Raw genomic sequence first — 17,897 nt, 5'->3', positions numbered from 1 at the left:
TTGTTTAACTCACCTAGTTATCTGATAAGACAGCATGTCACCTATGTTGTTAGGTAAACGGGCTTATGGTGAAAATGAGCCCTGGTTGGTAAATTGCACTGGTTTGGAAGGGACTGTGATTGAACTGTAAGAGCTATAGGGGAGCCACAGCTTTGGGCGCTTCTGAGTGTGTAACACGTAATTAGGCCTCTCGTCTACGAAGAGTCTGGCACCTATGCCTGTGGAATGCTTGCAAGAGATACTGGTTTCTGAGGAGATGTGGACTTTAAGCTGGAGCGTCTGCACCCACCTGACATGAATCTTGTCTCCTGGCATCTGAGATGTCATTAGGGAGGCCAAAGAAGACAGCTCATGGATGACTGTGCGAACTGCTGCTGGATGCTGCAGACTCCCAGGAAGAACGTTCGGCATGGTCCTGTTGAGCAGTGGTCCCTGTGCCGTATCTTTCTGAGGATACTGGTACCGAGAGGCCTGTGGTCCCCTCACGAGACTGAATGTTGAGCTGCACCTAAGACCCCCTGCTTGGCACTGCAAAGCTATTAGCGCAGTGAAGTATGATCATTGACTTTCCAATGTTAAATCAATCGTGTTTCCGGGATAAACCCAACTTGATCACGATCTACTTTGTTTGTTGGATTTCGTTTGACAATGTATTGCTTACGGTTTTTGCACCTATGTTCCTAAGCGAAATCAGACTGGTGGTTTTTCTAGATCCTATTGTCTGCTAAAGTTTTGCTATTAAGATTATATGAATCTCATAGACAGTATTGCTGAGTGTTACTTCTTCATTTATACTCTGGAAGAGTGTATGTCATGTGGGCAGTATTTGTCCCTTGGATGTTTGGTAGATGTCCTAAGTAAAACTCTCTGGGCCTAAAGTTTTATCTGAAGAAAGATTTGTAATTACTGACTGAATTTCTTTAATGGTTATAAGACTATTTAGGTATTCTATTTCTACTTGAGGCTGAGTTCGTAAGTTCCCCCAGGTAGGAGTTTGTCCACTTCATCTTTTTACCCCTTTTCCTTTCAACTGTTCTGTGTCTTTAAGTTTTAGATATTTCTTTCAAAGAGCACATAGTTGGAATTTTACACCAAAGAATATTTCCCCTATCTCTAAAACTTTGCTTCTGCTATGGGAGACCTTGGGACCCAAGCCTTTGTTCATCCCTAATGTTCTTTCTGCCTTCTCCAGAGGGATGGTTGTGCCCTCCCCTGCAGCTCCTGGCCGCCACCTCCCAAGGGCTGGTGGCCACACCCGTGGCAGGAACATCGCGTTTTCAGTAGCTGTGTGTGAATGACGGGAGTCCTTTCACAGTTCTTCCATTACAAGGGAAAATAAATGTTTCAAAGGCAAAGGCAGAGGGCAGAGGGCAGAGCGTATGCTCGCTGACAGCCTGATCCTGTTACCTGGGGCGACAGTATACCAGTTCACTTATAATTTTAAGTGCTGTAAGATGACCAATCATGATTTAGGCTATGAAAACAAGGACTGGACTGTCCAAGTCAGGAAAAGGGCTTTCCTGGGGGGCAGCCAGGCTCTCTTGTCGTGTTGGTGACGGCGCTGGGTTGGGAATTAGGACTTGCAAGCTTGATCACCTGTGGTCTTATGGGGGACGTGTGCATGGACAACTTGCTACATATACCTGAGCTTCAGTTTCTGTTATAAAATGAAGGAGCTGAACTAGATTCCTGAAGGACACCATTCGAGCGCCACCATTTCCTGGTTCTGCAGCGGAGAATTACAGTCTGTATGTTCCTGGATCCATCTAGCCCCAAAGTTCTTGGAATGATAATTCTTTCTGCAAAGTGTAAACTGTTACAAGGACAACCTTACATGTACATAGCAGGGAATATTCATGTCAGTGTCCCATTTTCTATAAAAACAAATTTGATGGTTCTTATATAAGCATTTAAAATATTTTATTAAGCATCGATTTAAAAATGCAAGAGAATATACCACCTTGGAGCAAATGCTTGAAGGTAAAACAAATACCACTATAAATATTGCACTTATAAAATCTTTTTTACATCTTCACCAGACTCATTTCTAAAATACCCTTTTCCAGAGATGTATAAATAAACTGCTTCCAAACTGTCACGCTCTGATACACTTAGTTTCCTCTCATGGCACTAAATCTGCAGGTTTCCTGTCGTGTCTGCTCTCGCAGGGCAGGCACAGAACTTCCACCGGCGACGTTGGAGGTCTCAGACCCACATCATGTGAAGAGTAAATCTTTCAGAATGCTCAATAGTTAATCTTATAAGACTGTTTTTCTACTGAGAAAAATAGATCTTTCAGAGGCAATGACAGAACGAAGCTTAACTCGATACAGCTCACTGTTAACATTGCTTGTTTTCCAAGGCACTCAGGAACTTCTGGTTCTTGGTCTTGAACATCATGATAAAGCTATTTGGCATGATTTTGCCTCGCCCATCTTCACCCACTTGGCCCATAATAATGTAATTTTGACCTAAAGCAAGAGAATATAAACTTAAGTTTTTCTCTGTGTGCGTGTGTTACAAACAACTTAGGCCATAACTTACCTCTAGGTAAATGGTCTGTAATGTTACCATTTTATACATTTATTCTCTCTAGCATAAGATCTGGTTTCAGGCTCTCATCAGAAAACATCTAGAAACTGAGTAAGTGTCCAGCTCTGCTAACACTGGGAACTGGCTGGAAAGATTAGGTCCCGCTGTGCTCCGCTCTGCAGTGCTGTGGGTCTGTTTACTGAGTGTCTGGCTGCCAGGAACCATGCACTCTGTTCCCGTGAGAGGCTCTCCTTCCCTGAGGCACCTGACAAACCATCCTCAGATGGCCTCTCAAAGTCCCGCAGTGCTTCTGGCTTTCCCAGGCATTTGGCCGCTAATAATCCACTGTCTTCTGTCGTCTTAAACTTTCCCCAATATCTCAAGTATCTATACAATGGAAGTTTCTGGAGGGCACGGCTGGATCATGTGCTTCTTTGCATTCTTACAGTCACTGGCAAAAAACCATGTACTAAAAAGTACTCATATCTGTTATACTATTTTTGTATAGATCAGTGTGTCTGACTAAGTTAGGCCTAGACTGTGGCGGAAGCTGCGGTATGCTGGGTTCAACTCTGAAGATTCACGGTGCCTCAGGAAAATCCGTAAGTGAAGCACATATTACCTCCTTTGTTCTCCCTCTTCCCCGGTGTGTCATGAGAGACATACGTGTTTCCTTTTTCTCCTGCGTAATCCTTCAGCTGTGGGCTAACATGGTCATCGTGGTGATCTCAAGCCTGTGAAAGGTTGGTGCCCTGGGCAGGAGGATGCCAACGCAAGGCGCGACTGCTAGCACAGTATGCGACCTTGAAATACGTATCTAGATGTGCATTATTGGCAGTTCCTGGCAGTCCTGGAAAGAAGTGTTATCTCTTACAGAGCTTTGGCTATTCCCTCTGAAAAGCCAACGTGAGGCTGCTGGCTTCCTGACTTTTGTGAACAATATGAATTCAAAGCTTTCTTATAGTGAATATTCTACAGTCTGTGTGTGTGTGTGTGTGTGTGTGTGTGTGTGTGTGTGTGTGTATGTGTGTGTGTGTGTGTGTGTGTGTGCTCGCGCGCCACTTGGTTTGTTTTGGTTGTGGGAGAGCTTTGTAACAAGACTGAGGAAAGGAATGAGCTGAGATTGGATAGGGAAACCATGGCACATCACACGGTGGAGTACCAGCATTACCACCATTCCAAAGAGAGAGACCTACCCATAGGTACTGTTTGTGCAAAGCATCTATATACATATCATGTGTGGGAAAACTGCCATAGAGTATGTATAGCATGATCCATTTGTCCAAGAGTGTGTGTGCATGCTTCATATGGAGAGAAACTTTCTGGAAGGAGCTTTTCATAGTGCCCCTGGGTTTGAAAGGGAAAAGGCTTCACATTTTGTTTTATATCCTTCTCTATTTATTCAAACTTTTTTAAAATCATAGAACATACATTACTTTTTTTTGAACACACACTGCTTTATAAGTTAGAGAACTTGTAACAATAATCATGTGTCTCTGGCTCTGAAGTAACTTTTCTTTTTCCATAATTTCTCATGATAAACTCATTCCCAGCTGTGGATTTAATGGTCCTAAATCTGAAAACGATCCCCAGATATTTCATTCAAGCCCTCTATTCCTCTCTCTTCTGAACTTCAGCTCTGAATGAATTTCCTTTTCCTTGCTGAATATTTTCCTCAGACACCTTCAAGGCGTCTGAGGTTAAACATCTCTTTCTCCAGAACTGCTCCTCTACGTCCATTCCCTACTGATCCAAGTGCAAATGCTTCTTGGACTCATTCATTTCCACCATCTCATCTTCTTTCACAAATGACAAGAACTGGAATTAGAGCCTAATTCTGCCAGACCCCAAAGGCCTCCAGTCTGTGCCAGACATGGGCAATATGTGGGCTTCCCCAGACCAGCCACGGCCTGGACAGACCTGTGAGTTGCTCAGATCGGCTGTCTTGTTCCTTTCTCTGTCCCTGAGTTCCCCTAGAAGAAGGACCAAAGGTCTCCTCCCTACTTACCTCTTCTGAGGAGAGGGCACTGCTTGCAGACCACGACGACCTTGGCACTCATGTTCTTGCCCGCCTGCTGAATCGCCAAATTTCCTTCTTTGTAGATGTTAATGAGTGAGACCGTGGCGTGCAGACTCCCACCTCGAGTGACGGTGGTAATGACAGTGCCGGCCAAGACTGCAGAAGAAAATATTTTGGAAATAGTGTCACAGTAAAGGCAAATGGATGTGGAACTGAAAATCATTTGATATTTTTCTAAGTTTCAGATAGGAAACATTTTAATGTTAAAGACAAGACCCTAACAGAGCTATCAGATTTGATTCTGTCACCAAAACAGGTTGAACAAAGGAGCTATGCAGGTGTGATGGTGTCCAGGTTGTTGACACCTTGGTGAGAAACCTGAGTAGCTGCCACACTGCAGCCTGTTACCGAGAAAGGGCTTCTTCATCATGTCTTCCCCAACCTGCGGATCAAGTACCATGTAAGGTAGAGGCTCAGGAGCCTCACCTGCACATACGCAACAAGACCTTGAATCTTGAGAGGCAACTCCATGCTAGGAGGATTCATGAGGGGTCTGAGCCACAAAGATCCTCGTCTTTGTGTCTATATGGGTGGGCGCCTACTTTCTGTGTCTCCCCCTACCCTCTCTTGAGCTGTCCTCGCTCCTGAAACTTTGGTTCATCCCATGGGTCCTTATCTGTGTCTAATTACCAGTAAATATCTGTCTTTTTCTGGGTCTTTGGTATTCTCTTTCTTATCTACCTTGTGTATCTCATTTAACAAGAATAGAACTGAGGTATAACTTAAAACATTTTCTTGCTTAAACAACAGCAACAACAAAAACCTCTAGCAAAATGCAGTTGCTTTTCATTATGTCATTCTCTCTTTTCTCCACTGTGATACTCAGAGAAAAGCATCTCATTTCTGAGCCGCAGAAGGAAAGACGCTGTGTTTCTCCAAGGCGTGCTTCTGGCACTTTGGTGGGACAGTTCTGCGTGGTGCAGGACTTGCACTGAATGATGTTTTTAGGAGCCTGCCTGCCCAGAAAAACAAATAACTCTCCCTAGTTATTGTGACAACCAAAAACCGCCTCTAGACGAGTGTTACCAATGCCGGCTGAGAACCAACAGGCCACTGGTGATAGTATGTGGTCATTTTGCCATGTAAGTGAGTCACAGTGGAATAAAGGAAGTTTTGGACTTGGCTGAATGAGCTTTTCAGGGTAAAGTGAGAATTCATTGCTTCTGTAGTGTGCAAAGCTCTTAAAATCAGAATTCTTATCACCTTACTTTGATTCCTGGTGATGAGTGTTCCCTGCAAAATGTCAGTCTGTAGCCAGGAGGAATCAGGCAGCTCCAAAGGACAGGGAGGGAGATTTCCTTAAGCACCTCCTACAGAAGACTGAATTGGAGGTGGTGGCTATGACACCTGGTGCTATTGTTTTCATTTTTATGCCAGTTACTTGAATGTGAGCATGCAAACTCCAGTAGGATTTGGGACTTCATGTTACTGCAACATAGTTCGTCTGGGCTCCAGACAGGTACCACATCAAGGCACAGAAAAAGGAAGCAAAGCCTCTCTGGGAGGCCCTTTGGTTTGCGATAACCTATTTAGACTAGAGTAATTTTCTTTTCCTGATAAAACTGTTCTTTTTTAAAAAAAATATTTTTTTTCAGTTATAGCTGACATTCTGTATTATTTTATAATAGTTTCAGATGTATAACATTTATATAATTTATTAGACATTTATAAAATTTACACAGTGATCCCCCTGTAGTACCTACTTGGCACTACACATAGTTGTTACAACATTACTGACTATTCTCTATGCTGTACTTTACATCCCCATGATTATTTTTTAAAAAGATTTTCATTAAAAATATAGCTAACATACAATATTATATCAGTTTCATGGGTACATGAAACTAATTATTCAACATTTAGTTATCAAACATTTATATATCTAAAGAAGTGACTGCCATGATAAATCCAGCAATCATTTCATGTCTGGGAAGCTCTTTATCTGTCCTTTGATTCTGAATGATAGTTCTGCTGGGTAAGTAACCTTGCTTGTTAGGTCCTTGCTTTTCATCACTTTGAATATTTCCTGCTAGTCCCTTCTGGCCTGCAAAGTTTCTGTTGAGAAATCAGCTGACAGTCTTTTAAAATTGTAAGGGCTCTTACAAGAGCCCTCTTGTAAGTTACTAGTTGCCTTTCTCTTACTACTTTAGGATCCTCTCTTTGTATTTAACCTTTGCCATTTTAATTATGATGTGTCTGGGTGTGGGCCTGTTTAGGTTCATCTTGTTTGGGACTCGCTGAGCATCCTGGGCTTGTATGTTTATTTTCTTTGCCAGGTTAGGTAAGTTTTCAGTCATTATTTTTTTAAATAGGTTCTCAATCCCTTGCTTTCTCTTTTCTCCTTCTGGTACCCCTATGATGTGAATGTTGTTACGCTTGATGTTGTCCCAGAGGTCTCTTAAACTAACCTCATTTTTTTTGGATTCTTTTTTCTTTTTGCTATTCCAGTTGGTGTTTTCTGCTACTTTGTCTCCAAATCACTGATTCAGTCCTCTGCGTCATCTAGTCTGCTGGTGATTCCTTCTAGTGCAGTCTTCATTTCTGTTATTATAGTCTTTACTTCTGTAAAGAAGTAAACTTACTTTTTTGTTTTGTTTTATGGTTTCTATGTCCTTTTTTATGCTTGCTATCACTTTGTTGAAGTTCTCACTAAGTTCCTTGAGCAACCTTATAACCATGGTTTTGAACTCTGTCCCTGGTAGGTTTCTCACCTCTATTTTGTTTATTTCTTTTTCTGGAGTTTTCTCCTGTTCTTTCATTTGGAATGTATTTCTTTGTTTCCTCATTTTGGCTGCCTCTGTGTTTGTTTCTATGTATGAGGTAGAGCTGCTATGTCTCCTAGTACTGGCCAGGTGGCCTTCTGTAGTAGGTGCCCTGGCACAATCTCCCTGGCCACCTGTGCTGGGAGCTGCAGGAGTGTCCATTCTGAGAGTTGTGTGTGCCCTTTTGTTATAATTGAGCCTTAATCGCTAATGGCATGTCAGTGGGTGGTATTGGTCCTCAGGCTGACTGGCTGTGGGGTTTGTCCACATCCACAGCTATAGGCTGCTGTGCTGGGGGGCTTACCTCACTGAGTAGGATTCACCCCAGGGGGCTCTGGTGCCTGTTGAGACCTCCCTTTGTGTGTCTCTGCTTATGGGACTAATTGGTCAGTGTTTCTGCTGTGGTCTGAAGCCAACCTCCAAGTATGTTGGTTCTGGGGCCTCTTGGGAGGGACTCTAGTGCAGACCCAGGTCACCCACTGCCTGTGACTGGCCAAGGACTAGCTGGTAGGCGCTACAGAGCGATCCGCGGTTGTTCACTGCCTGTGCTAAAGTTGGAGGCACATGGGACAGGCCACACTGTGAACAGAGGATGGCTGCAACCCGTCCCGAGCCTGGGGTAGCTCTGCCAAAAGACAAGATACCCTGAGACCAGCTGCCACCTGCCAGCTCCCTTATGGTTCAGTCACTGATAAAGCCTTGTGCGGTATGCAAGGGTCTCAGGGAGTCACCAAAGTGGGAAGAGTTGTGGTCACCAAGTTAATGTAGACTCTGGTTTGGTGCCAGTGCTCAGTCTGGAGTGACGAGCACATTGAGGTCAGCTGCTGCCCCCCTGGGGTCCCGGACTCTGATAGTTTTCCGAGAATGAGTGCAACATGGGTGGGGTTGGCTGCTCGCAGAGAAAGTGCCTCCAGCATTGGGGCAGTTGGGTGGGGTGGGGTCCCAGTGGAGCTCTCCAGACCAACTCAGATTCAGATTTGGCCTGGGCAGGAGGGTCAACATAGAAAAGACGGTGCCTTTCTTCTGGCTGCTTGGGAGGAGAATACCTCACATGGAAAATGGTGACCATCCTCAGCCTTTGCCCCAAAGTTACACACCTCAGTCTGCTTCCCGTATGTCTCCAACACACCCCAGTCACCATTACCCCCCCGCCCGCCCCCAGAGCCCATGATGACTGCCTGGGAATGAGTCTGTGCATGGGCCCTTTAAGAGGGTTTCCTGCAGCCTTCTTTCTAACCTGGATGGTCAGAATCTTCACTGTTTTTCACAGCCAGATGTTGTGGGGTCTCCTCTTCCTGCACCAGTACTCTGGGCTGGGGAACGTGGTGTGATGCTGGGACCGTCTGTTCCTCCAGGGGGGACCTCCATGGCTGAGATAGCCCTCCTGATTCTCAACCACCACACGGAGGTTTGGGGCTAGACTGTTTCTCATCTCTGCCCCTCCTATCAGTCTCGATGTGACTCCTTCTTTATATCCTTAGTTATAAAACTTCTGTTCAGCCAGACTTCAGAGGGTTCTCCCAGCTGATTGTTCTATAATTTAGTTGTAATTTTAATTTGTTCATGGAAGGAAGCAGGCACTGTGTTTATCTACTCTACCATCTTGGATCTCTCCCCCTGATAACCTTTCTTAAATGTTCCTTTTGAAAATAACTAACATAATTAAATTTGGTATCTTTTGCTCTTGAGTGCTTTCCACACAAAGTGTAATTATTTTTTATGGGAAAAAGCTCTTAGAAATTCTAAGTCATTAGGTAATATCTCCTCAGGTTCTAATTTATAAGAGTTTCCAAGTGGATTTCAGATTTCCAAGTTTTTATTTAATACCTTGGAAGGACACTAAAAAGGAAATACTTGAATTTCTTGTGAGAGAGGCTTGGATATGTTTCTAATTTACTTAATTTGAATTATAGATGTGTAAAAAAATACTCAGTACGTGAAAAATATGTGAGGAAAAAAGTATACAGGTTTTTTTCAGGAATACTGAACCATCCAGAATACAGAGTAGCAGTACCATGTACCGGGATTCAAATTAAGTGTATGGGGAAATAATGTATTTTCTGTATGCACGTTTTTCTCAGTTGTGAAATCTAACACTTTGAACAGTACAAGTCAACATACCTTAGTGTGTAGGAAAATATTTTCTTGGGTAAATGAAGAGTGTAACTGACCCTTTACCATCACATTCATGGCGATTCCTGTGAGACTAAGCATGCAGTCTCAAGTTTCTTATTAAAGAGAAAAGACTGGGTTTTATTTCTTACCAAAGTTACTTGAACAATAATTGCTCTCCAGAGTCCCCGTCCATCTACACTTTTGTTGACACAGGGCTACGGTGGGTTTTAAACCTTAATTCAAAGAAGAAAGATATAAGATTGAGGAAAATGAATTCAAGTATAATTGATACTTAGATATAAATCTATCAATTTAAAATTACCATGTATTTCCCCAAGCCACTAACCTATCATTGCAATGAAATAATTAAAAAGCATGCAAAAGAAATCCTTCACACTACCAATACTGTTCCAATTTCCTCAGCGTAACTCAATACCCTCTGCTGAATTTTAAACCTGAGATCAAAGATAACCCAAATTTAGCCCTCTTCTCTTCTTTCTTTACATTTAACTAACACTACAACTAAAAATAGACATAGTCTCCATGTGTCCTGCTTAGAAAAACCCAGTACAACAAATATGACCTCAGAAAGTATAGGTTAATTCCTCACTCTACGCAGGGCATCCTATGGTGTACCCCCTGAGGATAGAGAGAGCTTTTGTGGTGCATTTAAAATGTGCAGTTGCCTAAATGTGAGTAGTACAAGTTTTTTAAAAACACCACTCATGTATAAAGTGTGTTATATCTGTAATTAGATGTAACCAATTACTAACCATTTATGTTGAGCGTGTCACTGCCTATAAGGATATTAAGAACTGAGAAGTAGACCGACTGAAAAGTAAAGCTAAATAGATAAATGTAGTGGTTCTCATTTGACAATGTCTGGAAATGGTTTTGGTTGTCACATGAAGAGGTGCAACGAGCATCTAGTGGACAGATTCCAGAGATGTTGCCAAACATCCTATAATGAACAGGACAGTGCCCAACAGCAACAAATTATCTGGCCCAAAATGTTAACAGTGCCAAGGTTGAGAAACCATGGGTTAACAAAATGAAAATATTTAATCCTCATTATCATCATTAAAAATGTTTCAAAAATAATGGCTAATTATTCACTTATATGTGGTCATCTCCTACGACAAACTAAACAAAACAACTATAACAGAGGGTTGCTAGAGGGGCGGGGGGTGGGGATAAGGGGGAAGGTGAGGGGTTTAGAAAATAGTCGGTAACCACAAGATGGCCACGGGGTTTTGAAAATTAATTTGGGGAACGTAATCAATAATGTAAAGATGTTGTAGGGTATCCAATGGACATGTGTCCCATTTGGGAGACCACCTCAGGGATGATGTAGGTGCCTGATCTCTGCACAGTACACCTGAAGCTGAACAATACTGAATGCCAACTATAATATATATATGGTTACAGGAAGCGGAGTACAGCATTAGGAATAGAGATAGTGGAAATGTAATGGCTCTGTGCGATGTCAGAGGGATAGTGGATGGGGGAAGGGGGGTTCACACAGTGTGAGGGATATAACTGATAAACGTCTAAGTATTGCTTTGTCTTATGCACTGGAAACTAATAAAATTTTAAAAAAAAACTGTAACAGAGTTGTACTTGTTGGGTAAGAATTTGCAATTGTAATATTGCCCTTCTAATATGCCCTTCTAATACTGACTCTTCTGGAAATTTATTATTTATTTATTTGCTCTTAATTTGTACCCCTATTTAACTCCAAAAGAGGTCTGAAGTGGATTACAATATTAAAATATATACAATTTAATGTTAAAATATATATAATGGCTTAAATACACACACACACACACACACACACACACACACACACACACACACACTTTCTTTTTTTTAAGGAGAAAGAGCTCAGTAAACATTTAGAAGGAACATTATACCAGAAGTTGGAAACCCCAATCTACCTAATTAACTGAGTCAAAAAGTAGTGGCATTAGTGGTTGTCGTGTCCGATGAAAGGGCACCCTTCTACATGGACCACTGGAAACCAGCTCCTTCTCAGCCTCATAACATCACTCTGGAAGTTGGGTAGGTGTCTCTCACTGTTCCCTCTCTCCCTTGGATAGATCCCTGCTTCCTGCCCTGCAGTCATCAGCTATACCACCCTGACCCTCCTCATCCTACGTCATCTCTCTACCGCCCTGTACTCCCCAGCGTGGCATCTGGTTCTCAGCCTTCCTCTCTGCGTGCTCCTGTGACCATCTTGGTGGGTCCACCCTCATTGTGGATGATCTTTCTCAGTGTTGGGACGTCATCCTTCCCAGAGACTTTCCCTCTGCTCCATCTCAGAGGGAGGCTCACATGTCCTCCTACTAAAGTCCTTAGTCACCAATGTCTCAAATTTAGACATCCTCATATCCAGTACAGCCTCCTCTTCTTCAAGCTTACTTATTTATTTACTCTCATGACTACATCCCCAGCCCCCCATCTTTAGAGGTTCAACACACTGACCTCTCATTTTCCCCCATCCATCAACTCTGGCCCATCTTTACTTCCTTGGCTATTCCGCTTAGTTTCCACAGTCCATTATCTCAGTCATTTTCTTGACAAAACCTTAAACTCCTTCCCCTCTGTCCTTCAACCCTGTCTATGTCCTGTAGTAGCTTGTTTTCTCTGTGCCTGCACTCAGATCCTCATCAAAGTGACAAGCTGTTTAGTGCATCAACTCACTCTCCAATTTCCACAGCCGTTTTCACATTCTTTCTCTAACCCCCCAGTTCCCCATCCTCCTTTTCTTAGCAGGTTACCTTGCCTATTTTCTAGAGAGAACAGAGATCATAAAAGAAAATGTCCCCAAGATCATCACCAAACCTCTGAGTTGTCTTTTTCTGTACCCCCTCTCTTTGTTTCCTCCTCTGAAAGAAGATACCCCACATCTGGTCTAATGTCTGTCCATCTGTGAGTCCTCTAGAGGTCACACCTTTCCATCTTTGTAGAAATTTCCTCCTCAGTTTATTCCTTCAGTCTGATAATATTTCCTCCTTTGCTGGTGACTTCCCATCAGCTTTAACTTGTTCCAGACACTCAAGCCTCTCTCCCTCTTTAGGGCCAAACCTGTGGAATGAGTTGCTGGAAGTAACTGTCTCAATTTCTTCACCTTTTTCCACACACCCTTCAGCCCATCCTATCTGGCTTCTGCCTACACAACCTCACTTACACAACTCATGCTGAGTTGCTAGGGACTCCAGTAACCTCCATGTCATGAAATCAAATGGGAACAATTTAAGCCTTCCCTATTTGAAGTCTCATCAACATGGCTCTACTGACCGTTTCCTTCTTAAAATATTCTCTTCCCTGGCTTCCATGACACCTGCTCCTGGCTTTCTTCCCTCCTCCTTTTTAAAATGTTGTAGTTATAAAGATTTAATTCCAGCCCTTCTCTTTTTTTTTAACCCTAACCTCTCTCTAGGCAATCTCATTCTGGATCATGGTATCTACCATGTATGTGTTGATGACTCTCACATTTAAATATCTTGATTAAATCCCTCTTCTGGTCTGGAGGTCCATAGATGTAACTGTCCACATGACATCTCCATTTGTGTCTCACAGACACTTAAAACTCAACAAGGTCATGGCTTAACTTACGAATCTACCCCTAAACCCAGTTCTCGACTTTAGTGAATGGTAACATGATCCCCTGGGTTTTGCCAGCCAGGCACCTGGGGGGCATTCCTGATACCTCCCCGATCTCCCTAGTCCAATCCATCACCAAGCCGTCAGTGTCTCCCAAAGCCCTTGGCTTACACAGAGGTCAGCGTCTCTTGACTGCCTCTGTGTTTCTGTCACTGGGACAACCACGAGAACCTACGGAGCCTTTTGACCCCCACACTCCATTCACCTCCCAGCGGCCACAGCCATCTTCATAGTGTGAATCTAACCCTGAGCTCTGTTTAAATCCATCAACAGCTGCCTCCACACTTAGGATAAAATTCAAAATACTTGAAGCATAAAGAGAGAGGTGGTAGGGATGAAAGATGAAGCTAAGAAGAGGCTGAGGAGGAAGTGTGAAAGGTCTTCCATGCCGTGTGGAGGAGGTAGGCTCCTGTGCTGCCCAATATGGCAATCACTAGCCACACAAGGTTTTAAAGTTAAATTCAAATTTCAGTTCCCGTGTATCACTAGCCACATTTCAAGTGCTCAATAGTGGCTACTGTATTGTGTGGCACAGGTGCAGACGATGAATTTAAGGGGGAGAACAACATGGTCTGCTCTGTGTGTGTGGTGGGGCATGCAGCGGGGAGGTAAGCGAGAGGAAGTGTGGCTACTGATGCTGTGGGCCAAACAGGTCTCCGCCTGTTTGAGGCAGGTTTGAGGCAGAAAATAGTGTGATAAAAACAAGTTGAGCTTCATGTGTTTTAATTGACATGTTTAGCAGTTGTAAAACTCTAGGAGATAATTACAAACCCAAGTTTGTAATTTCAGAGAAAGTTTAGGACTGGAGATAAAAGCTGGGGAACCAGTAAGCACCATGGGTGTGACCAGATAATTCACTGGAAAGAATAAGGACAACCAGGGTCCACTGAGATGAGCTGGAGAAATACTGCCTTAGCATGAGGCAGTACACTTCCAGGCCACCAGGTGGCACACTTGGGGAGTGCTCAGAAAAATCAGCTTTTCCCTTAAGTGCCTGTACTAAGGACAGCCCTATCAACGGTAAACACAGGAAACGGTGGGCCATACAGTTGGGCTTATTTCAGCCTATTGCATATCTTAACCCTAGATCCTTCCTTCCCATCTGTTTTCTCCTCCCTGGATTTAGATTTTGAGCTCTGTGGCCTGAAATCCCAGTGGGTGGAGCGGACAGGATGTAGAGACTAGATCTAAAGGGACCCACTCCAACATCTCCATTTCTTAGATCATGCCCCAGAGAGAGCTTTTAAAGTGGCTTCTGTAATACGTCGAATATCTTTGTATGATTAACTCCATTTTGAAAAAATAATATATTTTGTATGACACATTTTGGAGCGAAGAAAAAGAAAAGCCCAAATCAAATACTGGCAGATGTGAAAACAGGTAGGTATCAAGGCCCTAGAACTTTAACCTAAAATACTACAATTCTATGTAATAAAAATAAAAGCTTGATTTTATAAGTGCCAGAAAAGAAAAATAAGACTCGTAATGATCTGTGCCTCTAATAGGGTTCCTAGTAATTTTTAAATGGTCGTAATTTTCTTAGATGACATTTAAAAATTAATACCTTATTATTATTCTTACACCTTATATTTTTCTTTCAATGGAGTCATTATTCTCTTACATAAGTTTGCGTCTTATTTAACTTACTTTAGTTTCAAGTATCTTCCTCTTAATTATTTTTTCCTTCAAAAGAATTTTTGTTATACTCCTTAAGTTTGTGTACAAACTTCAAAACAGAAACACTTACCTGTAGTTACAGGGAATGTGGTAGTAACAGGTGGTGCTGTAGTTGTAGGTAATTTTTTTGGCCTGAATTTGTAGTGACCAATAAATCCATCTGCAGTTAAACTTAAGTCTGAGAAAAACTGAATGAGAAGTTCATTTCTCTCAGATAAAATTGGCCTAAAAGAAGGAAAACATGTTTAAATAAATACACATTTTAAAGTTTAAGCGACACCTCTCTGAAATGTAGCATTTTATGGATTTCCAATAACTTCTGACAATAGATTACTATTTGTTTAAACTTAAGAGCTAAAATACTTTTAAAAGGTGAAAGGCTAAATCTGCTCAATATTAATGCTAATATCTAACATTTACTGAGTGCTTGTTCAGTTAGGCACTGTACTTTCCGCAAACTGTCGAATTTTGCATAACAACCCTATTACTATCCCCTTTTCATGGAATAAGCAACTGAAGTTCAGAGAGTTCAAGTGATTTGCTCAAGGCCCTACAGCGAGTATGCAGGAGAATCAGAATATGAACCCAGCACCAAGTGACTCGAGAGACTGTGGCAAACATTGGGAGTAAAGTAAACATGGAAACCGTGGCTGGTTCTTCACAAGCACCTCAGGGTTTGTCCAGTCTTGGGTACCATAAGCTTCTTTGAATGAAGACTCTGGGTCGTTGCTGGCCTGGGGAGCTAGGGACGCTGACCATGCAGAACCAGACGGAGAAATTTGAGAAGCAAATTCCCAGGCCTTGTGAAGACACAGCCCCAAGGGTTTATCTTAGCAGGCCGGTCCCCCGGGGATAAGAAAGCCATGCAGGGTTTAACGGGACTTCCATTCCATTTTTAATGAGAGTTTTTTATGCATGCCTGTAATGGAAATATTTCTGTTTATAATATGGGTAGCAGAATGCTATGGAGGAGAAAGCGATTATTTTGTTTTGGTGGTCATGACGAAATCATTAAAAACTCTAATGTTAAAGCTGTATTAGGGGCTTGCTGGTTAGTGGGTACTAAAAATTTAGTGGCAATAATAACTGAGGCTCAGAAGCTCTTCCAAATCTCAGGGGATAACTATATTAAAGACCGTAGTTTCATTTAAGCTTTTGATATTATTATTTAAACAATGGTAAAAATGCTGTTTGGCTAATCTATTTAAAAACTAATTCAGAAGTGGAAAAATTAAACAAGTTATTTAATTGAGTTAATTGATGGTTTGACTAAAGCCCTCTTTTGAGGCATCTTCTCTGGTCCGAACCACATCTTAGGCATCACCGACAGCAAATGATGAGGCAACTTCAGCTACTTTGAGTGGGGGTGGGTAGAAGGGAAGGCAGATCTGTACTTGACCCAATCAGTAAGAAAAAATGCAAGATGTTTTCTGCCCTGAAGGTTATTACCTTCTGAGCCAAGGGACAGGGGAAAACCACAGAGCGAGCTTCGTGACCTACATTGAGAGTTCTGGTCACAAAAGTGACCAAAGTCATTTAAATAATGCTTCCGAGAATCCAGCCTTTAACAGAAATAATCTGCCTTGCTTTTGAAAACACATTCCATTAAATACTTAAATACCAACAGTGTGCATGAAACACAATTTTCAACTACAATTACAAACAAAATGTTACTCTTGTTTAAATGATAAAATTACAAAATCAGTTATTATAAGCCCCAAAGGAAACCTTAAGACACAACCAGGCCAGCCTTCTAGCCAGGATGCTATAATTATAGTGATCATTCATTGCCTTTTCTATGAACTAATCTTGGAAGCATATATCGGAAACTGAATTTTCTCAAGGAAGAGTATTTTCGTAACCCAGTCCTATTTTTGTTATGCTGCTGCTGAGCTTTAGCGTGAATGTGACAGAATCACAGTGCCATAATGTACTGAGGGCCAAGTGTGGCTTCACAAAGTAATGTTACAAATCACTAGAAAGGCGAGAGGAAATCTCAGTCGGATCCACTCCACCCTGGCGAGTCCTGGGAATGGATTTGGGATGTTTCTTATCGTACAGCCAGCACTGTCGCCTGTCTCTACTTTGTCATCCGTCTTCCTCTTCTTCAATCACTTAGGTCATTCAACCACCATGTCCCGCCAACATTGCCTCCCGAATAGTTCCTGATCCACATCCTTCTCTTCACCTCTGCACCCGTCCCTACCTCCTTGACTTTACCTGGACCACTGCTACAACCTCCTAACCTGCCTCCCTGCTCATCGTGTCTAAGATGGGGGTTCTAGGGGCACTGGTCCTGTCACTTCCTGCCTAAATGCTCTTGGAGGGCTCCAATGTCTGCAGGACATGGAACCAGACCCAACCCTCCAGCCTCCTCTCTCTCTCTAGGCCTTAACTCAAGGTGTAGGCTCAGGAATAGCATGTATCGCTCCTGTGCATCTGTATGAACGGAGCTCCCTCTGAGTGGAGTAAGTCTCTCCTCCCTTCTGCCTCTGACTCCAACTCTTCCTTCAAGACTCAGATTCAAGAAGCACCGTGTCCTCCAACAAACCTCCTCTGACCTCTGCACCACTTGTCCTGACTGGACCAAAGGACTCCTCATCAGAAATTCAACCAGGACAGCCCTGTGCCAATTTACCAATCTGCTTTGTTTCTTTTCACTCCCTCCCACTCCTTACCTTTGTCTGAATGTATCTTTCTGTTCCTGGTACCTAACACAGCCCACCACGTGGCAGCGGCGTCGGAAATGTTTGTGAACTGAATTCAGTGATGTTGATACTGCACTGAACCAGACACGGGGGTGGTGAGGTGATGTCCCACCACCCAACGACACTCCTTCTAGTCATACCTTTAATGGAGAACCCTCCCCAAACAGGTTTTCTCACTTTCTACACTGCCCCACCCCAGAAATACTCTGACTATGGGAAAATATTCCTCTGGTGAAAGTGTTAGCTGATGGCAGGCAATCAAGCTATTCCAGACAAACTCTTCAGAAGTGAGTAGCGCTTATCACCCCCTCCGGTTCCTCCCCGACCCCTATCCGCATGGAGGCAACCACTGCTCTG

At 42.8% G+C, this 17,897-nt stretch overlaps 1 protein-coding gene across 1 annotated transcript in view; it reads right to left on the bottom strand.

Moving 5' to 3' along the window:
* Positions 1–1,903: 1,903 nt before the first annotated feature.
* PCOLCE2 (procollagen C-endopeptidase enhancer 2) overlaps positions 1,904–17,897 on the bottom strand; it is a 72,711-nt gene continuing 56,717 nt past the window's right edge. Inside the window, exons 6-9 of the mRNA XM_019753573.3 lie at positions 14,903–15,057; positions 9,639–9,722; positions 4,541–4,708; positions 1,904–2,471 (exon numbers count right to left, since the gene is read on the bottom strand). Coding sequence (XP_019609132.2) covers positions 2,341–2,471; positions 4,541–4,708; positions 9,639–9,722; positions 14,903–15,057 — 538 coding nt within the window. The 3' untranslated portion in view covers positions 1,904–2,340. The remainder of the gene's footprint in view (positions 2,472–4,540; positions 4,709–9,638; positions 9,723–14,902; positions 15,058–17,897) is intronic.

This window comes from Rhinolophus sinicus, chromosome 17, assembly GCF_057876585.1.
Source record: "Rhinolophus sinicus isolate RSI-liver-muscle chromosome 17, RSI-T2T, whole genome shotgun sequence".
Lineage (NCBI taxonomy): Eukaryota > Metazoa > Chordata > Mammalia > Chiroptera > Rhinolophidae > Rhinolophus > Rhinolophus sinicus.
The sequence above is the reverse complement of the archived record's forward strand: the minus strand, read 5'-3'. Positions and strand labels throughout refer to the sequence as shown.